This window comes from Hyperoodon ampullatus (genome assembly GCF_949752795.1).
Source record: "Hyperoodon ampullatus genome assembly, chromosome: 8".
Lineage (NCBI taxonomy): Eukaryota > Metazoa > Chordata > Mammalia > Artiodactyla > Ziphiidae > Hyperoodon > Hyperoodon ampullatus.
In genome coordinates, this window is record NC_136921.1 from 30,148,482 (window position 1) to 30,174,083 (window position 25,602).

Sequence of the window (25,602 nt, forward strand, 5' to 3'; positions counted from 1 at the left end):
TACTGTGCCTTCAATAGAGACCAGACTGGAAATGCATATGTTTTCCTGAAGTGAAAGTCTTTTCAAGAACAAGATTCCTCCTGTTCCATAATGGCAACATCTTCAAAATAGAAATATTTCTGTCCATATGATGTTGTAATCCCCAGGCATTTTCTGAATATTAATAACAATACTTAAAATTTTTAACTATGATTTTTAAAATTATAGTTGATTTACAATATCATGTTAGTTTCAGATGTACAGCACAGTGATTCAGTTATACATATATATTATATATGTATATTATATATATACTTTTATTAAATGTCATTTTAGGAAATTAAGAATGTATTATGTTTTGATAATAACCCCCAAGGGGGTTGTCTTATGTTGGGTTCCCTAGAGGTAGACCCAGAAACGAGGATTTCATGCACAAGTGGCTTATTCAGGAGGTGCTACCAAGAGAAAGTGACACAGGACAAGGAAAGGCGGAAGCCAAGCATGGCTGTAACCTCAGAGAAAGTTCTTTGCAGGGTAACATCAACCTTATCCCACATGATCTCTGGAACATGAGTGACACTTTGGAGTTTTCCCCAACCCACTGCAAGGGACTAGGTTTCATGCTCTTGGATCCATCAGTTTACATCCAGGCAGGGGCTGGGAGTTTCTGTTGGTGGGTAGAACACCCAAACGTGTCTGTGGCTGCAGGTAAATCACGTGCAATAGCCCAAGGGCAGTCATCGGAAAAAGAGTCACACTGGTGTGAGCTGTTGGAAGCCAATAACACATTAAGGACAGAAAGAGATGTAGGAGAAGGGGCCGGAAGGAGTCTGGATGAAGCACCAGCAGTGGCCACTAGATAATACTTCCAATGTCTTGGAAACAGAAAATTCCTATCCCAAGAAATTATTTGATCAATCAATAATGATTAAGAACAGTGTAACCATAGATGTGCTCTTACCTTCCCTTCATCTCAGCTTCTTCATCAAATAAATAAAAGTACCTAACTCAGGATTCTTATGAGTATTACATAAAGTAATACACATAAAGGATTCTAATCACTGCATATAGTATCAAGTTAATAATTATTAATTTAATTTTTTTAAACCCCTTTGTATTTAATATTGTAATTTTATATTCTTGGGCAGTGACCCTCTCTTAGTGCCATAATAACTTTATACCAGATTCAAATTCTATGCAGAAGATAAGAATAATACCAGGTTATATGAAGAATATATTTTCAGTAACATATCTGGAGATTGCTAAAGTGCATAAGAAAAGGAAGGGAAACAGAGCTTGGTCATATATAATGGAAACAAAAATATAACTCATTTTGACACTGATGTAGAAAAAGGTTAGAGCTAGAAACTTGGATACCATCTGAATTCATCATTTTGCCTCATTTTAAACTCTAAATTCACCTATAGGTCAAGGAGGTCTCCATCCTTTGTAGGAATAGTTATGGAAAAAAAGCATCAACCAAATTTGGTGGAAAGAAAGAAATAGTAACCGAAAATGCAATATGTTCTAACTTGGGAGCAAGGGAGCCAATGTAAATATGCTGATGTTCATGCTGCTTCCTGTCTGCGGGTGATAACTTCCTGTCTCTGACTCAGGGGTTTCATGTCTTCTAACACCCATGAAACAGCAACAAGCTAACTTCCTAGCTTTAAAGTAGGGTAAAATCAAATCCCAGACCCAACAAATCCTCATTATAGGATACTTTAAAGATTACATTAGTTGCATCAGTTGTGCAGTTTTCCCAAACTATTACCATTTAAGACCAGAAAGTTGAAAACATCCTTGAGAAAGATCAGTGTGGTCATTCATCACTATTCTAGCCTTGCTTTTAGTATCCTTTCACAAAGAGTAAAACACTATCTGAAGAAGTAAAAAACATGTCATGGCCCTCAGTCTCCCACACCCTCAGAGCCATGTGAAGCCCCACCCTGAGAAGGCTACAATTGTGTCTTTAACTTTTGGAAGGATCCCTGTGGGAGGTTTCAGGCAAACTAATAGCTTGCGTTTCCATCCATTCTCTTCCAGCTTTCTTTGGCCATGGACTCAATCTTTCGACATGAATTAAGCTTTGTAGATCAGAGCTCCTATAGTACTCAGACATCCAAATTGTTAACAGACAGCCTTAGAAACTAAAACACAGGCTGGATGAAAGCTGATAACCTGAGTCTCAAGCCACAGCTCCTCCGCTTTCTCCTTGAATGTGACATTGGTGGCCATACTAGTTTTCTTCCCTCCCAGGCTGACCATTGATGAAACCCAACCATTTTCTCCTAACAATGCCACAATTGTGGAGCTGGCATTTTTATGTAAATAGCTGTTCTCTGATTCATTAAGCCCCACTGCCCCTGACATTTTCCTTTCTGACCCTTATCAGACACACACTGGCAAAACATGAAGAAATAAAGAGGACAAAGAAAAGCAATAAAAGGGTTACAACCAAGAAGTGTATTGTGACTGTGACCAACAAGGAAATTCGGAAACGGGTGACAGAACACCCAAGGATACCCTGTCAGCTGGTCACAGCGACATTTATTCAAAGCCTGACAAGTGCTTAGCATCATTTCAAGGTGTCACATAGAGATACATAGGAAATGACAGTCATAGATGCTATCTGAAGAGCACATAAAGTGTAATAGACAATATGGCACAATTAAACACCTGTGTACCCAGAAACATACAATCTGGCCCTTACTTACCTCTCTACTTACTCTTTATTTCTCTCATAGCCCCTGTCACAAGATGCAAGGTTTAGTTTATATATTTGTGTTCTTGATTATTATGACTCCCCAGAGATGAGATTTGTCTGGTATGCAACAGTGTCCATTCCAATCAATCTCACTCACTGGAACAGAAATTCCAGGGGAACAAGGACCATGTCTACCTTATTCACCATTGTAACCCCAGAGCCTAGCAAAATGTACCTTGTAGATTCTCAAAAAAATTTTTTTAAATAAATAAGTAAAACATTAAATAAATAAATAAAACCAGCAACAGCTATATAGAGAGATTATATAACTTCATCTTCTGAATGCTGCTACTAACGCGATTACACAAAATTAAGTGTGAACTTGGGTCACAGGCATGAGCAAAATTTTCAGAGTTTAGATGGGAAAAAACTTTCTAGACCCTGGGGCAGCTGCCCTGAAACAAACCACAGATATGTAAGTGAGCACAGCCAAGATCAGCAGAACTTCCTTGCTGACCTATAGATTTGTGAGTCACTGAATTGTAGAGTGGTTTGGTTTGTGGCATTATTGTACCAATAACTAACTAATATTAAAGTCTACTAAAGTAATAACAATTAATTACCAGCAGAACAAACATTAAAATGCAAAGATGATTCATCTTTTTTGAAATAGAAAGTATTTCTAGTTAAATTATTTGGTTCCTCCATAGCCTTAAACACCTTTCATGCAGCCATAATCACTTCACTGGGGCTGAGCAGGCCTAGGTAGGATGCACCTACAGAAGAAACATGAAGGACATCAGCAAGCTCAGCACCACATCAGTAGATGTCACCTTTCCAGCACTGTTTGAATACCAGTATTTCTCATACACGTTATCCAGGACTGAAAGCACAGCCTCCATGGTTTCCTTGCAGGTGGCCTGAATCTGAGTTTCTGGCAGGACAAACCCATATGTACCCATACGTCCCTCAGCTCAAATGCATATGAGAAGGGGATCCCAATGTCCCCAGCCCAGTCTCATGAAGACCCTGAAGTGGCATCTACAAATGAAAACATGGAGGAAGAGTTAGAAGTTATTCTGTGAAATGACAGATTTCTACAGCCATTTAAGGGACTAAAGTTCAACCCAGCAAAATAAATCAACTCTTTCATATTAGGATCTATGAATAGCTGCCTTCTCTCTCTCCTTGACATTTTCTGCTTCTGTCTCCACTCACCATCCCCACTATACCTGGCATTATGCCTGGCACATCTATCCCCACAATGCCTGGCATCATGCCTGGCACATAGCAGAGGTTTGGTTAAAGTTTCTCAGCTGAATCAAAGACAAGACAATCTGATATTGGAAGATAAGATTCAACTGACATGTAAAGGAACAGAAACAAAATGACCAATATCGCTAAAATGATGATATTAGGAAAACATTATCTCAGTTGTCTTTCAGTGGGTGGAGGAGGGGGTGCTTGGGGATGGGGAAAGCAATGCACTCTCCTTTCAACTAAATCCTTTTTTTTTTTTTTAACTCCAGGCCCCACCTGTTTTGCCTGATGGTCCTCTGGGAACTGAATCAACCGACCAAGGGTCACTGGAAAATGTCTTTCCTGTTAACTCCTGTGCCTTCTCCCTGCCAGTTCTTTTTAACTGAAGCCAGAGGGAGTACTGGTCTGAGCCAGTGTATTAATTTTTGCTTTTAGCTCACACCTTATCCCTAGAGAGCACAATTCTGGATTTGTACAGACTCCCTTTTATCCCTGGTCATTTTGATTTGTACAACTTCCTGTTGATCCGAGGAACTCTTCTATCCTGTCCACTCCAGTCTCCAAAGTCCACTGAATTCTTTTGTGCTTTAGATACTATTGAAGAGGTGAAAAAAAGATACTTACATAAAATATCTGCACTAGATCCAACTCTATAATTGGTTCCATGCTTTGCTTTCAATGCATTTGCTGCCTTCTGTCCAACTTGGATCTGTAGGTGGGAAATGCAGAGACAGATATCTGGTGTTAAAAATAAATCCAACAATTCAGAGCATTTGCTATTTTGTCCAAATCCATCCTCAGAGTTCCAGACCATCTTTCTAACTTCCCATTGAACATCTATACCTGGGTAGTCTTCTGATACTTCAGACTCAACATACTCATATCCATTTTTATCACCCCCCCCCACTAATAAGGCTGTTTTGATTTTCATAGTTCCGGCCTATCATGTGCCCCCAACATGTAAATTCCTACAATCATCTTTGACTCTTCTCTCAAACAGTTACCAAGTTGCATTTCTAATGCCATCACCCTATTTCAGTCTTATTAACTCTGAAATGGACTGCTGTCATCTTCTAATAAGTTTTCCTTCCTCTTGCCAATCCTTAATCCCAATTGATCTCCCTGACTTCCAGGCGAACCTTTGTAGAGCAGGACAATGATAATGATCCTGCTGAAAACCTTCAGTAACTCTCAGTTACGCACTGCATTTGTATAAACTTCTCAGTCTACTATTTGAGATCCTCTACAATAGGGATCTAACCCACATTTCCAACACCATATTCTCTAGATCCCACCCTAGATTACAGTCAAACTCAAGTTCTCCCACAGTTGCTCAGACATACCCCATGTTCCTCAGCCTCTCTGCCTTTTCTCAGGATATTTCCTGTACTTGGGATGCCTTACCTCTTCTCTGTTGAAATTCTATGCAACCTCAAAGAACCTTCTCAAATGCTAAGTTCTCCATAGGCATTTCTTGAGCACCCTAAGTGGATTCTCTCTCCTCACTTTTTTTCTCCCATAGCCCTTTGCTCATGCTTCTCTTATTACTTCCCTCTTGTTTTTCCTTAAAGGTATTTGACACTTATCTCTCATAGGCTCATAAATTTTCAGAGCAGAAAATGACACACTTTCCTCTATCTACACCCATGTCACCTTACTGAATTGGAAATCCCTCAGAACTAGATGATTTCTAAGGTCTCAGCCTTGCTCTCTTCAGACCCTTTCCTGAGATCAGAGTCACTAACTGAGGTCCAAGTATATTGGCTATATTTATTGACTGTCTGATAAATCTCTTTGCATACCCTTTTGATAGTCTAAGTATTCCCTACCCTAGATTCTCTAATGCTATATTCTACCCACCCGGTGGTGTATCCCATTACTTCCCCTTGGGTCTATACAAACACCACCAAAATCCCCTTGGCCACTCCCTGCCTGGATCCACAATTGCTTTACCCTTGAGGGCAGCCTGACTACACTTACAGGTGCATCAGCTCCCTTGACTTCTTCCCCTGACCAGTGACAAGTCTAGTTTTAGATTCTGTCTCTCTTTTCCTGGTCCTGTATTGTCTGACTGAATCCTAAGGTGTGACAAGGTGGTGTCTGGGTAGAGTGGGGATAGGCACAGTGAAATTCAAAAGGAAGACTAGGAGAGGTAATAAGTGGTTATGGGGTCCTGTGCAGCAGTAGGACTTTGCACTTTTTGTGTGTGCGCTAAGATTCAACATTAAACATATTTGCAAGCTTTTTGCCTCCTCTCCACTCATACTAAGAGTTTTACCTTCTCCTTCTCTTCCTGAAAAGAGATTCTGTGTCTTCCCTAGTTGCTGGGCTTGTGTTGTCCAGAACTGAGATGATGGACAGGAAGGGCTAAAGAAGTACAAGGAATAAAGCTGGTTTTAATCATTTACACTGGGAAGAGATACAAGAGCTGTTTGTAGAAAGAAGGGGAAATTATAAGAAGGAAAGGAGAGTCAGAAAGGGGATTTCTAGAGAGAGAAATTCCAGTACGGAAATAAGAATGAAGAGTGGAGAGAAAGGATTCAGGGTAGCTGCTGTGTGTGAGTGAAATTAACAGCATGAAGCCTAGAGAAAGAGTTGCTAAGAAATGGCAACTACATGGTTTTTGAAGTTCTTTGAGAGTCTCTGGTAGAGATATGAATTGCTTTTAATTATTTTTAATTTCCATGTGTTTCTGTGTTTCTTTGAATGAAACTCCATGCTAACTGGTCTTAACTGTAATTTGGGTTACATGGAGCAGCTCCAGGCTACATTTTCTATTCATTTTTCTTTCCTGCAGCTCACCCCAGATCATGATTCTTCTTCCCACTGCCAACCTTCACTTATTTTATCCTATATTGCTCCCTTTCCTCAAATCTTGGCTGTGGGGAGAGAAAGAGTCTCCCAGTTTCCTCTTCTTTATTGACAAAAGAACTTTTGATTTTTTTTTTTAATGATCCCACCAGCAATTACCATGGGCAAGTAGATAGGAGTAAGAATTATAACATATATGATAAGCATACAGTTGTGATCCTTAGCTTTTGGGTGTGGTCCTTTCTGAGAACACGAAATGAAGATTCCCCTAGACTCTGCCTTCCATCTCAAAGGGTCAAGCTCCTGATTATTCTTCTCTCTCCTTTTGACACTATACTGCAAGGTCATAGAGAGTCAACTGCTCTGCTCTCCGTCTTCTCAGCCTAAAGGTTCTTTCTAGTCAAAATAATAAAAACCCTTTGCTAGTAGTGTATAATTTACATTGCTAAAGACCTCATGCCTGCTTAATAACTTCTTCACTGGGCCCAGAGAATTTCCTGAAGACATATATTCACAGGCAAGCACTCAAAAAGATTGATTAAGGCCCTGGCATGTGTGTGGGAGGATGGAGCTTGGAATGGGATACAGGGGTTGATATGGAAAGGGTTCCAATGGAAAGAATATCAGCATTTGAAACATTAGATTTCTCATAGCTATTCTAATTTCCAGAGCAGTTTAGAATGAGGGTATATATAGTTCTGTTTCCCCTACTTAGTGATTGCCAAGTTGTCTATCATACAGTATAATATTTATGAAGATTTCTAGAAATTTTTGGTTTTGTAAATACATAGAGATTAATTACTAGTCTCTCTGGTGGTTGTAAATATACCAGAAATGGAAAACTCCTTGAACAGTTGGTGTGATTCTATCTTTGTGTACTCTATCAAAGCTTATCACTAAGAACCTAAAAACACTGCTAACTAGCTTTTATGAGTTTGATATATGGTGGCAACATTTTCAGTCTTTTTATGGAAAAGTCTTGGTGATGAATGTTATGCTAACTCTTCAACACCTAAGGCTGTAAGAGATACAGAATTGAAGCAATCTTTCTCAATTCAATTTTCCAGTCTCTACATAGAGTATTGAGGATGGCCAGTAATTCCCATCTTAAAATTCCACCTTCTGGTAGCAGCAATGTCAGTGTCCCCTCTGTGGCCAGAGGGCTCTAATGAGAGAGCCAATCAGCAGCCCAAGACCCTGTGACATTTGAATACAAACCTTGCAAAAACGGAGATGTAGTAACTGTTTTCCTGAACCTAAAAAGGAAATGAAATTCTCTAGAAAAATACTGGAGTATATGGGCCTCGTTTTTCTGCTGGTAGAAGGCCTGTCCCATCAAATATCTATAATGGCCTGACTTAGGTGGCTCATTTGTATTTGTCACAGAATCCTTTAAGCAGAAAGTGAACATTTATGGCAAATATCACAGGAATTGGGAAGTAAGGAGGTTTCTGGGCTTCTTGACTAAAATTTCTGTTTCTGTACATTTATTTACTGAAGACATAGAACTTCTGGGCACAGAAATGAGGAGAATATAGGACACAGTGGACTGGGCATCTAAGTCGATGACAGCTTCCAGAAGTTGCAAATCCTTCCTGAGCGGAGAGAGGCAGTGTTCTGTGGTCAGATGAATGTGGCCTCTGGAGTCCAAAGACACGAGTTCCAAGCCCAGACTCCAACATTTACTGTCTACAGTGACTTTAGAAATATAATTAACTCAAGGTCTTAATTTCTACATCTCCAAAATGAGCTTATCATACTGTCATGAGGATCAGATGAAGTAATGGCCATAAAATCTCTTTGTAATTTTTAAAGTTATAGGTAAATGTTATCTCCACCTCTTGCAAAATGGTCACATAGTACAAATGTCTGAAAACAATTGCAGGAAAGATATTGGGGTACTGACAGATATTTTTGGCTGCTGGTGGGGAGGGCTGCCTTCAGCAAAGATCTATAGTGGTTTTTCTTTTAGTGCCCAGACCTGTGTTTTATGGGTGATGTTCCAGTGGGAGAGGGACAAGAGGAATGACAGAGCCAATGGGCCACCAGCCTTCTGTGGTCTTAAGAACAGAGCAAGATTAGCCCCTATCCAGCCCAGCATTTATTGATAATGAGGAGCTTGTTTTAAAAACATTTTTTAAAGATGTGCAGAAAATAACAAGTGTTGGTGAGAATGTGGAGAAACTGGAACTCTTGTTCACTATTGGAAAGAACAGAAAATGGTGTACTTGCTGTAGAAAATAGTACGATGGTTCCTCAAAAAGTTGAAAATAGAATTACCATATGATTCAGCAATTCTACTGCTGAGTATATACCCCAAAGAATTGAAAGTGGGATCTCAAGCTGATATTTATACACCTATGTTCATAGCTGTATTATTTGCAATAGGCAAAAGGTGGAAACAATTCAAATGACCATTGATGGATGAATGGATAAAGAAAACGTGGTATATACATAACAATGGAATATTATTCAGCCTTAAAAAAAAAAAGGAAATTCTGACACATGGTACAACAGGTGTGAAGCTTGAAGACTTTATGCTAAGTGAAATAAGCCTGTCACAAAAAGATAGATACGGCATGATTCCACTTACATGAGGTAACTAGAATAGTCAGACTCATAGAGACAGAAGGTAGAATGGTGGTTGCCAGGGACAAGGGGGATGTGGATTTTTTGTTTAATGGGTAGAGACATTTCAATGATGCAAATGAAAGTTTTGGATATTTTTTGCACAATAATGTGAATATACTTAACACTACTGTACTGTCCACTTAAAAATGGTTAACACAGTACATTTTATATTATGAATATTTTATCACAATTAAAAACTGAAAAAATAACTTTTAAGAAAAGATAACAAAAAACTACAACAATTCTAAATTGACCCTTTCTTTAACTTAGGTCTATTGTTCTCAGGTTCACAAAAAGGCAAAGAGCCCAGTCCTTTTCAACAATTCTGCCCACCAGGACTTGGGTAAACACAGCTTCAGAGAAGGACCTTGGATAAGACAAAGCAGACTTTCCCTACCCCAGCTTGAATTTCACTGGCACTTTCCCTTACAAATATTCCTAGGCAAATACTAGAGGCACAGTTTAGAAGAAAATAAAGCATTGTGTTTAGCAGAGAAGAGAGCAGATATTATTTAGCCGTGTTATTTTAGATATGCCATATTCCACTAACAGCTGGGAAGTTCTTTAAAGCACGGTTCAAAAGCTATAATTGCTGAACGGAGCTTCAAGAGAATTTACAGAAATGAAAGCGCATTCCTGCAGATTATTAACATAACCATCTCATTTATATTACACACGAATACCTAAGATGTCTCCCAACTTGACACTTTTTGAAATAGGTAGTTAATTAATGCAGGTAAAGCAGCATTTAACCTGAAGCCTTCCCAGCAGGCGTCTGGCAAGGTGTGAAAAGCTGGAGCAAGGAAATAAGGAAAAGCAAAGGGAACAAAAGCAGGGCTGGAGCCAAAACCCTAGAAATGGAAATCAGGAAAGGAAGGCAGGGTGGTGCTGAGGCTTCTCAAGGCTCTGGCACAATGGTCTTACCAGTTTTTCATGGTTACTTGATTTATTTTTGGTGTAGCCATAAGGCACGAGGATGAGCTGCCCATAAGAGTGCATGGTCAGGAAGCAGGCAATGTTCTCCTTCTTGCTCTCGATAAAGCTGGAAACAACTTTAGTCTCTGGTTCAGACATGGGTCCTGTCTCACAGAATGTTAAATCTTGGCAGTTGTGAGATGCACCGATACCTGAAATATACAGGAAACCCCAAGGAAGGCATCACGATCTCCGTTTAACACTGACCAGGGTCAAGGAGTCAGCCTTGCTCAGGGCATCTGTGGGTGGAATTAAGGCTTGCCTTTGCTTGTCTAATTTTGTCCTGCTAAAATAAGTCATTCAAGGAGGAACTCAGAAAGGCAGGAGGACTGACGTGCAGATTTAGAAACAGACCCCTGCTCATGTGGCCCGGGAAGGAAGATGCAAAATGGAATGGCATTTTCAGTAATCTTTCATTTAAACCTTTGGTGGTCCCTGAAACAGATGCTTGTGAACCTGTTCTTGGGTTCCAGGGTCAGACTCTGTTATAGTCTTGTTGCCCTAAGTATATCTCTTTCTGTCTTACTGGCTTGAGTGTCATTAGAGCTATTTTTTAAGGACAAAAAAAAAAAAAAAAAGCTATTTTGTAGTCTGTCCTTCACACCAGTAATAATAAGGACCATTAACAGAGCACCTTTTACATGCAGGGCACTGTGCTAAGCCCCTCCTGTGTGGCATCTCATTGAATCTCCACAACAACCTACTGATAAGATGTTATTACTCTGAGCCACGTTTTAAAAATAAGAGAAACTGAAGCCTAGAGATGAAGCAATTTTTTCAAGACCACAGAGCCGCCAAGTCTGAATGTTAACCTTTCCCATCTGGTTTTTAACCAGACTGCTGTTAACCATCCCTACCTCTATTTGCTTCCAATGCATTGGACTTGTTGAGATTCAGAAACATGAAACTGCCTTAAGGAGAAGAAAATGTTTGCCTTGCTTACTTCTGCTCTGCTGCTGTAAAATAATTTGCAAGGATACTTCTCTGATTTTTCTTTATAACAATTTGTATATTTTAAAACAAAGTGATGGATTTCAAAAATATCCACACTGGTCTAGGTCTTCTTTGCCCTTGTTTAGCCAGTCTCACTTGAAAAGAGTCCTGCATTTCAGTGTTGCTGTTCTTACTGTATAGATAATATCACCTCTTTAGAGGGAGTAACACTGACCAGGAAGTCCAGAAAGCTGTACAAAATTAGGTTTATTTCAAAAGGTATATATATATATATAAATAGTAGTAATTCTAGTAATTCACCTCTCTTCTGGCTTCTCTGCTCCATTTTTTTGTGTGTGTCATTATTCATCAATTCATCTACGAAGCACGTACTTAACTACACCAGGATGCATCGAAATTTCTATTGAGATCTGTCCCAAAACACATGCCATTATTATGGGATGAACGGGATTTCCTCCAAAGCCAATCCTGTAACAGACGAACATAGGGAAGTTGCCATTCTAAGGTCTCATAAATCACAGTGTTAATGACGATGGGTGGTTCTCAAACATGAAAAATGGTTCCTTAGGATTGTCTGGAAAAATTGCCTCAACATTATGAAGCTTCTGTGTATAATTTTTAGTCCCCCAGATGGGCTAGCAACCCCCAACAACAGGAACATCTGTACAACCCAAAGTGTATATACATGTAAACCATCAAATTGGACAGGTAGTTTGGCCTTTCCTTAACGAGCAGATTAACAGTGCCTGGTGGACACGATCTGCTTAATCAGGAAAAGCTTCAGAGAGTCATTATTTTAGGTCCAAGAGATAAAGGACGAAAGGGAAATAGCTTGGCAGATGGGAAAAGGCTGTTCCAGGTGCATCAGAGATGGTCTCTGCACATTTCTGGAAGCAGAAGACTGAAGAGTAGAGATAGGGATAAAGACCTGTTTCGCCAGACAAGCTGGGAGGGAAGGGCTTGATTCACATACCGGGCCAGAAAGGCTGTTACAGAGAAAGGGGTCCCACGAAGGGCTGGGGGAGCCAGTGGGGAGGGGGAGGAATTCATAGTCTCTGGAAACAGAGGCTCTTAATTATGGAGTGGTATGATTTGGAAACATTTTTAAAGAGGAAGTTGTCACTAAATAAAAATCTTTATGAGATGTTTCCCCTCCTCAACCCCTCCGTATGCATGAACACCATGAAAAATGAAGGTTGGGTTAGTATTTATAGATCATTTGTGCCCTGCATGCTTCTAGAACTGATATAAGGATACAGGGTAGTATAGGAATTTTATACCAGCATAATCCTAATCATGTGGCAGGCAATCCACAAATTTTAAGGAGGTAATATTGGAGAAACATTGAGTCTGGCTGGAAAACTGGGAATATGTCAAAAACAACCAAACAAACAACATGCTCTGGACTGCAAACAGCCTCCTCAGTCCTAAACTTGACTTAGGTTGTTGACTTAAAAATGTTGATTTTTATCCCCAAAGAGATTTCTTCCCTTACACGACTACAAAACATTTTTATAGCTGCAGTGACTGAGGTCAGAAAAATGAACCCGAGACAAGATCTAGTTCATGAACCCATCCCAGGACCAAACTCGATGTACTCACAGTTGTCCAAGTATAGATGTAACCATCTATGTTAAGAACCGGAAGCACATAGAAGTCCAGGTTTTTAAGGAGACTTCTTATCCTTGAGTTGTCTTTATAGTTCTGTAGAATCTGGATATTTAATAGAGAAACATTTGGAATGATCCTGGGGAGAGGTCTTTTCTCTCTTAATTTTCTAACAATTTCAACTTAATCATAAGTGGTGACTGAACATCCAACCTTTGCCATCCAATCCTGCCTCAATTGTCCCGTTCGTTTTGGTGGTCTTTCTGAAACTTCACCATGCATCAGAATCACCTGGAGGACTTTTTTTTTTTTTAAATTTTTGGCTGCATTGGGTCTTCCTTTCTGCGCTGGGGTTTTCTCTAGTTGCAGCGAGCGGGGGCTACTCTTCCTTGTGGTGCATGGGCTTCTCATTGAGGTGGTTTTTCTTGCTGGAGGACTTTTTAAATTACAGCCTGCCCACCCTCCATCTCCACCCCCAGCCCCAATGCAGTAGGTATGAGGTGGTGATGTGGAAACCCAGAATTTGCATTTCTTCCAAGTTCCCAGTTATGCTGATGCTATGGGTCTAGGAACCACACTTTGAGAACTATAATTTGTGGGTTGAATTATGTTTGGGTTTCTGAAAAGACTGACACGAAAAGTATCTTATATTAATTTTAAAGTTTTCTTATTCCCTCAAAGGAGGGATATAGGTAATATGAAAGAATTCACGGTGCCAGGTAGTTTCCATGTGTTAATCTCTTAATCCACACAATAGTGTGCTCTTCATGACTATGTTGAAGTAATCATTTCATACACCTTTTGCAGGTAAAAGACGAGGGGTCCTAGTGATAGAAATTTTGCACAAGACTATTAGAAAGAGCTCCAGGATTCAAACTCATCTCTGACTTCCAAGATGTATTTTCTTCTCCATTTAGATTTGTTTACCTTCCAATAAAGATAATTTTGGGTGCACTAGAAAGAGAACAGAACAACTAACTCAGTTTTCAGTGAAGCTACTTATGAATTCCATTTCCCTTGGGGTGAAGGAGCAGCTCAGTGGAGAGCTGCCTTGTCAAGATGTGAAAGAAACCTGCTCCCCAAAGCCGAGACATGGAAGGTATTTTGTGGGGTGGTTAACCATTATTAGAAAGTTAAAGACACTTATTCTTTCACAGACCACTGGCAAAAAGCAGGGGCAATCCATTCCTTAGCACGAATTCCACAGTCCGTCCAGATAATCTTCTTGGGGTTACTGGATGGTTGGCTGATCTGGAGGAGACATTTCGTGTTTCATTATCAAACAATGGCTTATGACTGAGGCCACCGTGCAAAGTTATCAGGTTGTTTTATTGCCCTAGAGGTACCTGTCTCCTTCCACTCTGTGGTTTCAAGGATGAGGCAAGGATGCTGGCAGAGACACCCACCAATATGACCCTTCTGTTGGCCATGCTTGCCCTCCTGTGCTTACCTTGCCTATTGTTCTTAGGACCACAAGCTGACACCTCTGTGTACCCCATGCAAAGCCTGGTCTTCCCCACATCCTAAATTATTCCCTAACTTTAAATAAATGCATAAACCACAAACTGAGAGGCTAAATCTCCATAAACCTTATAAAACCTTATCACATAGGGCTCACTCAGAGCGGCAAAGTGCGCAAGTGGTAATGTGCATGACTCAAAGTTAGTAAAAATGAACCCCAGTCTACATTGAAGATTCCTGAAACTGTGAAAGGATCCAAATGCATAATCTCCTGCAGTACTTATTATATTCATTACATTCCTCTTTCCTTAGAGACTCCTGCAGTCCCAGCTGACCCAATCTTCTTTCTCCTCTCCCCATTTGTTGTTCTTGTACTCACTCAAGAAAGAAAAATTCCCTCCTCTTTCAGAGGTGGGATAGGTAGGAATTAACCTGGCAATTATGGATTCTCTTAGGTTGAGAAGAAGCTGTGAACATGCCCATGTTCGTAACAGTCACATCTTGTTTTGGTTTGTAAATGGCCTGGACTCATGCTATTCATTGGAAGCTCTTGGGAGCTGGGCTGATGAAGGCTCTCCCTCTATATCTATGAGAAACTTACAAATTGAAATAAATATGGGCTGGATTCATCATATTCAAGGAAGTTTTCCTTTTTAGCCTCACCCATTTTCAAAGCTCCTGGCATAATTCCTAATCTACCCTTTACCTTAATTCTCTCTTGTAATTACCCCTTTTATTTATGAGTCTATGTATATGACCATATGTTTATTGCCTCCTTGTTATGTGCCAATTCTATTCTTTAAAATACGTCCTAGGCAAAGGATGTTTAGAGGTCTTTTTGGCTGACTCAGCTCAGAGTTTGACGGCCTATGGAAAAATCAGGCTGGTAGGTGGCCCACACTTAACATATCAACCAATTACTCACTCAGCTTCTGGGTAAATTCTACTTCAGAGCCAAGAGATTTTTTTGTAGGTGTAAGGAATTCTTGAATTTGGGGATGTGCTTTGTAAATTAACGTGTCTACAGAGAACAAAGTAGTGCTAGTTCTTAATGCCAAACTACTTCGGCAGTGGTTCTTCAAGAGTAGTCCTGGACCAGAGGACTACTGGGCACCACCTGGGAACTTGTTAGAAATGCATTGTTTTTCTGTAACATGAGTGTGCATCAGAATGACCTGGAGGAGGGCTTGTTAAAACACAGATTGCTGGGCCCACCCACAGAGTTGCTGATTCAGTAGATCTGTAGTTAGACCCCCAAGAATGTGCATTTCTAACAAGTTCCCAGGAGATGTTGATGCTGCTGGTCAAGGGACCACCCTTTGAAAACCAATGGTTAGGTGCAGTTGTTGTCAACCCTGCCTACACAGTAGGATCACCTAGGGAGCTTTCAAAAGGTGTCTGGGCCCCATCCTGGAGCAATTAGCTCAGAATCTCTGTGGATGGGGCCCAGCCATCCGTATTAAGCAGCCAGGATTGAAAAATCACTGGTCTAAAACTGAGAGCCAAGAAGGCCTGGCCCTGTGGAAAAGTGGTTATTCAGTCTCAAATACTTTTCATTGTATCACATGTTAAAAGGGCAGAGAGCCTGGAGATTGGGTTATCCCTCTGGCTATGCTACGATCTGGCTGTGTGACCTTGTACAAGTCACTTCACTTCTCTGGGTCTTTGTTTCCTTATAAAATGAAGGAACCAAAAATAAAGGTTGTCCATGATGTTCAAACATTTTTATGGGAAAAAAATGTGTTAAAAAAGAAAATTTTGTAAAAACTCAAAATACATATGAAAAGTGAACTGGGGATTTCTCCCTTATGCAGCCCCCCACCCCATCCCCCTTCCACTGTGGGAGCACTGGAGGCACCCAGGCCTTCAGAGAGCACAAGCTGGAAACCTCTCAGCCAGAACGTCTAAGGTCCTTTCCAGCCACCCTCCACGATTCTAAGTTCCTCAGTCTTAGCAGGGACGAGGGAGGCCAAGTGTGAAGAAAACTACGGGATAAGTTCTTACTTCTGGGACTTTATTTTTAAGTCCTACCCCTGTGGTCTCACCCAACCATTCCAAGTTCTCTTTACTCCAGAACATGATTCCATCCCCATGATTAAGATGTAAGCATTTACAAGTATTTAATTTTTAAAAAAATTTTATTGGAGTATAATTGATTTACAATGTTGTGTTAGTTTCAGGTGCACAGCAAAGTGAATCTGTTATATAAATACATATGGAAATATGTATTTGGACTCTTTTTAAGATTCTTTTCCCATATAGGTCGTTACAGAGTACTGAGTAGAGTTCCCTGTGCTATACAGTAGGTCCTTATTAGTTATCAATTTTATACATAGTAGTATGTATGTATCGATCTCAATCTTCCAATTTATCCCTCCCCACCAAGTTTTGAATTTTAAAATCAAGACTTTGGAAAAGCCAAGTCTCTCTGTCTTGCCTCTTTTAACCTTGTCTATACTTCTGACTAGAGCCCCTGGATAGTGAATAAATATCCTTGAATGGGACTCTAAGTCTCAGCCTTCTCACTCACCTTCAAATAATATACGGGCCGGCTCTCATAGGTCATTCCTAGGAAGTGCTATGTCACCACTTCCGTGTACTTCTCCCTTATCTCACTCATCCACTGGTAGATCTGAAACAGCCAGGGAGGACTGAGGTTATCAATAAGAAGATCCTTTGTTTGCCTCTAAATTAAGATAATTGCTTCTTTCATCAAGATGCTGAACTCTGAACTCTTCGCTCTTCATTAGCACACAAACTAGAAGACTAAACTAATGAATTATGATCGCCCCTCCTCCCATATTTTTTAAAGGCCTACTCTGCCACCCAAGCTTAGGACACCCTGTTGAACTTTACAAATAAATGATTGAGAATTATGAATTTCAACAATCCAGTATAACACTTCTGAAACATTGTACAATCACACAGCCTTCAAATGGCCATCAGACTTCCGGACTTCCCAGTGGCACTCAATCATGCCAGAAATTTCAGGCCCAGCTTATTTTGTGGGATCTTCTTTAGTCTTTATGAATCCCCAAAATATCTTTTGCTAATGTCCATGGATCCAAACTTAGAGAAGAGCCTGTGTATGCCCTTCACAGAACATGACAGTGAAATTTCTCAATCAAGACCAAGTTAATAACTTGGGGTTCTTTAAGGGAGAATGAAATAAGGAACTCACAGACATAAGACATATTAAGACATCATTGGTATGTGACATGATACCTCCCACACTCAATTTCTGTATAGTGGAAATACCTGAAGGACAAGAGTTATGGTAAATAATAATAATTAATTTGGCATGACAACTATTCTATTTGAAAATTTCTGTGTCTCAATTGACATTCATCTGAGCATGGAATACCTACAGATAAAATACATTATTATAGCAGTAATAATACTTAAATGGGGGAAGAGACTAACAACTCATCACATGGGTATTGTGTATTCTTCTGTGATGGGACTGGATCAGATGCAGGTGACTTGAGTCTTGGGAGACATACAAAGAGCAGCGTATCACAGCAGCAGCTATCATTTATTTATTGCTTAATCAGTAGGAATGTAGTTTATTTCATTTACTCTCAAACAAAGCTGCAGGATAGGTACTGCTATTACTTTTTCATGTATAAGGAAACTGAGGAACAAAGAGGTTAACTGTCTTGGTCAAGGTCACGGAGCAAGTGGCCAAGCCAGGTGTGACTCATCTCTGATACCAGCACATACACTTCTCATGGGTCTTACTGGATCTTGTTTAAAAAAAAAAATCTATGAAACTTCAGTATTTTGGGGTGATTGTTACAGAAGAAAATGTAAATTCTTTTTTTTTCTTAAGTATTGAATTTTGTTACAATATTGCTTCTGTTTTATGTTTTTTTCATTTTTTGGCCCTGAGGCATGTGGGATCTCAGCTCCCTGCCCAGGGATCAAACCCAGACACCCTGCATTGGAAGGAGAAGTCTTAACCACTAGACCTCCAGGGAAGTCCTGAAAATGTAAATTCTTTCTTTTACTTTTTGAAAAAAATTCTGGAAAATATTAATATATTCCCCAATACTGAGGAAATAAATGGTAAAGCCTGGTTGGAGGGCAACTTGTGCATTTATGTCAAAAATTTTAATGTGCATATCATTTAACTCAGTAATTCTTTTGGATAGTGACAAGGAAACATGTTAGAGATCTAATTAGCTAATGTTTCAATGACTTTCATCTACTTTCCCACATTTTTCTCTCTGAACATTCTGGTATTATATTTACTCTTTCCCTAAACCTTCATTTTTTAATCTGTAAAATGGGAATAATAACACCTTACCAAAGGATTCTTATGAAGATTAAATAAGTTAATCTACATTTAAAAATAAGCAAATTTCTGGAATCTAGTTAACCCTTAATAAATGTTAAAACACAGTAGTAGTTCAAAACAAAGCTAAGTAAAAGCCTTATTTTGCTGCAATAACATTGAAAATAAAAATTACATGGAGAATAATTTAGCCATCTAACTGGTATTATCTTCAAACAATACCAAACTACAAAATATTTTGATAGAATTAATTAAAACTTAAGTCCCATTCACATCTACATAACTCCAGTAACTGGATTGAATACATTTTAATTTTTTAATCTGTTCAATTAACACCATGTACCATAATCACCCACTGTAATAGAAATCAATTTTGCTACAAAATTCCATGACTTTAATTGTTACTAATATTAATAATAATAATCCGAATTTAGCAGAAGCTGTTTATCTTCAAAACTGTAAATGTTTTATTGTTAAATGAATTTTACTTTGTTTAGCTTATCCAAGAAAAGCTCATGATATAGGATTGTCGAGATAGTTAAAACAATGAAATGAATTTTAGAAGGAGATTACAAGAAACAAATGTCATTAAAATTGTAATAGTTGAGGAGCAATATGTTTTTCCATGTTTTTCAGGGATTCGTTTCTAATGTTTATCATTTATTTGATTTCTTTAAAGTAAGCTAGAGTGCTTCAGAATGAGAAATTTCAATATAAAAATATATACAGGTGTAATATGTTGAGGCTGATTATTTACAAAACATATCATTTTATAAGGAAAATACATATATCCCTTGGTGTGTTTAAAATTCAAAAAAATTCAATTTACACATAAATTTTCAGGAGTACATTTCGTGTGCTTATCAAATAATCAGCAAACATATATCTATTATAATAACAGTAGTTAACCATTATTGGGCACTATATTCTAAGCACCAGTCAAAGCATTTGCACTGTTATCTTAATTCATTCAACAACCCAATGGGCACTTGGTACTCTTTGCAAAAGTGATAATAGATAATAGTAGTAGTAATAGAACATAGATTTCTTTCTTACAGAGCTTCAAATCCACTTAAGGAAGTGAGACATAAACACCTGAAAAGCAAAATAACTTCACCATCAAATAATAAAACGTGAGGTATGATAAGCTAGAGTCTGATTACCAATTAAACAGTGCACTAAATATACTGGGGACAGAAGAGGGAGAATTCCAAACTTAAGTATAGCCAGTAATAATAACAACCAACATTTTATAAGAAATTATGCATGCCAGAACTGTTCTAAGGTATATATATATATCATATGATATATATATATATATATTCCTACATATAATTCTAACAACAATCCTTCAGGTAAAAACTATTATCCCAGGGTGTTGGGTTTTTTTTTTTTCTGAAGATTTTGTTACAGAGGCTAAATTTTACTTTTACCATACTCTAGAAAACAAGCATAAAATATTTATTAGCCTATTTTTATAAATTGTCTATCTCTGATTTGGACTGCATAGAAAGCAAAATAAGTATCAGCATTATAAATTCATCGGGAAATAGTTTCAGTGCTTTTTCAGAATGGAGAGAGGAGAGGAAATGAAGCAAATGAGAAAAGTCTTTTCAGCCCTTCCTTCTTTTTCATTCCTCACACTGGCTGTCCTGCCAGGAAATGAGATCATTGGAGATGCTTTCACGCGGCATTGGGACCAGGGATGGTAGCTGCTCAGAGCGACGCGGTTCCTTTCTTCACATAGTTTAGCAAATGTTCAAGTCTTTCTTTATCACCATCTACTCAGTGCCGTAGGAAAGTGACTACACTAAAAAGCAGTCCTGGCAGCTGGTGGATTCCTGTTTCAATTGGGCTGGTATTCCCAGGCAATTTCACAATATGGAAGGGAATAAATTAAAGGTAACTGGGCACCATCAAGCACCAACATTTGGCTTTCCCCCAGCTAATGTCTGCAAAATGTGCGAGTATGATGCCTCCTAAGTCCAGCACTGAATGACTGGGTCCATATAACATGCAAAAAAAAGTGAACCGTACGGGATTTGAGTGAATATCATTTTAACATGAAATTAAACACAATACTTAAACATCAAAACCCCAAATACTTAGTTCAAACAACATTTAAACTGTAAACCTAGAAAAGGCTGTTCCCTGTTTCTAGGCAATTACTTGGATGATGCATAATACATGTAGAGAAGGAAGGAAAAATCTGGCTAATCCCCCAAATTACCACCAGTCTCATCTCACCGACCAAATGAAAAGATTATTGTACTTTGTGTATTCTTTTTTAATAGGAATTCATAAAATGTTTAACAGAGAAAATGATGCTTTGGTGGTACATTATTAATAGATACTGTACATCAAAGATTGCCTGATGAAATTTTGACTGGAATGTAAAAAGAGGCAAAAAGACCTAATGAATATTGAGGAAAATTTTGTATTTTAAATACTTAGGAAACAGTTACATGAATATTTCATGATAGTAATGTATTTTCAAAGTTTTTTTTTCCTTCTTACAAAATTAACATATGCTTATAGTGGAAATTTTAGGAAGTATGGAGAGGAGAAAAATAAAAAAGAGAAGGAAGGAATAATCCTCTACAATCCCACCTCCCTGAGTTAACCACTGTTGATATTTTGGCATATTTCCTTTCAGTCTGTTATCTGTGCATATTTTTTTCATAAACACAGTGCAGATTATACCTATATATAATGTTGTATTCCCTGCTTTTTTATTATATATTCTACCAGAGACATTTTCTCAAACCAATAAAAACTCTTTATAAACATTATTTTTAATAACTGCATAATGTTTGACAGTAAGTATATATTTCATAGCATCATGAACATAAATATTGTCATCTATCCTGGATATTAAAGCCATTTCCCTTTTTGGTTTTATCCTATAGTAAATAATTCTGGAGTTAATGACTTTTTGCTCATTTCTGATTATTTCCTTGAGTTACATTCCAGGAATGGGACTAGTAAGTCAGAGAGGATGAACAATTTCAAGGCATTTATTCATAGTGCTAGATCCTAAATGATTCTACAGATTTACACTTTTATTGGGAGTATGTAAATGTATGTAACCTCCCTAAATGATCAAGGGAGAGATTACAAATCTTGTCATCCTTGTTAGATTTTCTGCACTAGTATTATATCACACTTAGTAAATAAAGAGTATCAAGACTTGCAGCTAATCTATGTTTTGAGTTGGTAAGAGCCATATAAAAGTGGACATTATTTTATATCAGTAAATAATAATGAAAATGAAAATAGTCAAAAAGGAGCAGAATTAGCAGATTTGAAATGTTTCCCTCAAGTGCAGTCATGAGCAGCTGTCCACTGGAAGCCATCTTGTCTGAGTCCCACTGAGCCAAATCACTTCCATAATGTAACCTGGGCTTGGCAGTCATTTTTTTTAAACAAAAGTTTTATGCATCTTCTTTGTAGAATATTTGTAAAATGAAGAATAGTTGAGGGAAAGGAAAAAAAATTATTAATCAAAGAGAACAATGTCCATTTTGGTACATATTTTTTCTTTTATTTTTTAAAGTATTTTGATCCATTTTGTGTTCTGCATCTTTCTTTCAGCATAAAACGTCTTTCCTCATGCTATTAAAATTTTCATAATTATTCTAATGGATAAATAATATCCCATTGTCATATGTCACGTACTGACATTTGCATAACTTAATATGGGGCATTTAGGTTGTTTCCAAATATTATAATATTTAATATCTTGTTTATCTTGTACATAAAGCTATATCCTAGTGCATACAATTCTTTCCATAGTTTGCTTACTCAGTGTAAATTTCCAGAAGCAGGGATACTAGGCCAAAACATGTGTAAGTTTTAAGGTTTGTGATATTTTTAAATAAGTTAATTTTTTTTTCAATCAAAGCCCTGTAACCTATGTAAGTCTTTGCCATTGATCTATGAAGAATCTCAGAAGAGAAAATAAATGCAGTATCTATAAGAAACCAAGTAAACTAATGGAAAATGTGAGATGGTGATGTCCAAACAGCTTTAGGCATCACATAGATCCTGGACTCCCTTTATATATCTGAAATCAGACTGTCTGTGAAGCTAAGGGACAGGCTGAGGTCGCACAGTTAGTCTGGGGCAAAAATTGGAGTGGATTTCTCTGTTCCATGAGAGCAAGCTTGTTGCAAGATTCGTTTAACCATGAAACAAAAGAGGAAATACTGTTTATAAACACACATGCCTGATGAGATATACCAAATGTGCAGAATAATAAACTATGTATGAATAAAGGAAAATACACTTTATATGGAAACCACATACACACACACACACACACACACAATGTTTAATATATATTATATATTCAAAGAAGTTATTATTATTATTATGAATAGGGAAAGAACACAAAAAAGAGCAAATGACAGGAGCAACTTATAAACCAGTAAATGAGTAATAAATAAGACAAATAAATAAGACAAAACACTTAACCTTATAAGAAATCAACAAAATGAAAAATAAGTCAACTGTAGGTATTTTTCACCTGTCAAATGGGCAAATGCTTAAAAAGTGCTTTCATACACTATTGTTGGAAGTGTAAACTGATGCAACTTTTTTAGAGGGCAATTTGGCAACGTGTAGCAAGATTCTTGAATTTTTCTAAGCTTCTAACCCAGTGCTTCCACTTCTTATAGCTTATATTAGGGAAATAATCAAAGATGTTCAATAACAACAAAAAAAATTGTCATGTAGCTGGATCCTCATCATGGTATCATGTGTAAAACTGACAGTAGAAATCAAGTCTGCTTTATAGGGTAGCAATGAAGGAATATTATTAGTGATTGCATTATGTTTTCAATAAATTATGAATGTCATAGGAAAATTTTTATAATACAACTTAACTGAAAAATGCTTGTAATAGTACTATATACATAATTAGCTAAGTAGCTATCTACTCAAAAACATTAACAGTAATTATGTCTTAGTGAAACTGTTTGGTAGTTTTAAACATTTTCTCAATAATTAGAATAGTGTGATTTACCAATTAAGAAACTATGTAAATGAGGGATATAGAATTTTCGTTACAATTTTCTTTTTTTCAATTATAAAACATGACATATTTATTGGTATTTATCATACACTGTGCTAGGAAATCTTTTTTAGATATCTACTCATTTATTTAAAGATTATTAGAGTAATGTTCAATGATAAAACTTCAGTGATTATTATTCTTATCTCGTGGTGGTGTGTATGGGTAGGAAGAGGGGAGAATCGAGCTGCATTGATCTTGAAAAGAAGCTTTCCACTTAGACAATCTAAATCATACCAGTCAGCCCCTCCTCCAGCTTCACAATCACCTATCATATCCCAGCTCCCCAGGAACCAGCAACCTCAGGAGGTACAAGTTTCCAAGCAGAGGCTTCATTCTTCTGCAAAGAGAGCTAGAAAATCCTGTGCTTCTCCTGCAGGTCATGTGTCTCTGAGAATGCATAAGGGCATAGGTTTCCACAATCAAGATAAGATAAATCAGTTAGTGGATGTCTCAGCAGAAATAATATGTGAGCAGTTGCTTCATTAACTCCATGATGTCTTCAAACAACTTTTTTTAATAGTGGAAAACTATTTGATTTTTTTTTTGTCCTCTAAAACCAAATTAACTGAAGCTCTTGGCTCCCCCAAATCCAGAAAAAAGTTTCTTCCCTGTGTAAAATCTTCAGTTCTAGGAATCCCCATCACCTATATTCAAGAGCAGACCACTCCTGCTCTTTCCTTCACACAGGTCGCTGGGTATAATAGGGGGTGTGTGTCTTCTGCTCTGGTCATGGTGGGCATGGTTATTACTCAGGTTATTACTCCCCTCTGCAATCTAAGGCTTTATTTAGGGTCAAATGTCTTCTCTTGTTCTGATGGACCACATCACCAGATTCTTAAACAAACCCAGGTCTCTCCATATCTGAGCAGTGAAAATATTTTAAATACTTTCCCAAGTGGATTTCCCCACACATTCCTCTCACATAAAGGACTCTGTCAGACACTGCTCCACAACCCCCTGGTTTTTAGACAAACCCAGGATATGTCTTGAATCTCAAACAGTGACCAGTAAAATAAAGGCTCAAGTTAAGATCACTGTTAAAAGTCTAATTAAGCAAGGCAAACTTTAGTGCAGAGAAGTAAATGATTTAAACAGAGTTCGTAGCATTTGGGGATCTATCTAAATCCTTTGCCCTGTATGATCTTTCATTTATTCATTCATTCTACAAAAATGTAATGAGTACTCACTATATACCAGGCAGGCACTATGACAAAAGATCAATACAAGAGGAATGAGCTCCTTTATGGAATTCACAGGAGAGTTGAGAGAAGAATAAACAAGTTCACAAACAAATAATACAATTTCAAGTAAAGGGAATCAAATTAAGGAGAGATATGGGCCAAGAATATACTGAGATAGAGAGACCATTCCTGACTGATGTAAGAAATTTTTTTTCATAAATTCATTTATTTATTTATTTTGGCTGCACTGGGTTTTCATTGCTGGGCATGGGCTTTCTCTAGTTGTGGCGAGTGGGGATTACTCTTTGTTGTGGTGCGCAGGCTTCTCATTGCGGTGGCTTCTCTTTGTTGAGGAGCATGGGGGCTCTAGGCATGCCAGCTTCAGTAGTGGTGGCGCACAGGCTCAGTAGTTGTGGCTCGCAGGCTCTAGAACACAGGCTCAGTAGTTGTGGTGCACGGGCTTAGTTGCTCCACGGCATGTGGGATCTTCCCGGACCAGGGCTTGAACCCGTGTCCCCTGCGATGGCAGGTGGATTCTTAACCACTGCGCAACCAGGGAAGTCCCAACATAAGACAGTTTTTGAGTTAAGTCTAAATGATGTGGTTCATGCAAAGGTCTGTAGAAAAAGTGTTTTAGGTAAAGAGGGCCACATGTGTAGAG

The 25,602-nt window shown here is 38.2% G+C and overlaps 1 protein-coding gene across 1 annotated transcript; it reads right to left on the bottom strand.

Annotated features, from left to right (window-relative positions):
* Nucleotides 1-3,462: 3,462 nt before the first annotated feature.
* On the bottom strand, nucleotides 3,463-24,093 carry CPO (carboxypeptidase O; the record flags this gene model as incomplete). The annotated part of the gene is given in 12 exon segments (XM_079710675.1): nucleotides 3,463-3,648; nucleotides 3,651-3,704; nucleotides 3,708-3,727; nucleotides 4,571-4,655; nucleotides 10,313-10,515; nucleotides 11,695-11,785; nucleotides 12,920-13,030; nucleotides 14,081-14,176; nucleotides 16,917-16,964; nucleotides 16,968-17,018; nucleotides 20,326-20,335; nucleotides 24,026-24,093. Coding segments are annotated over 12 exon segments (1,023 nt in total).
* Nucleotides 24,094-25,602: the final 1,509 nt, after the last annotated feature.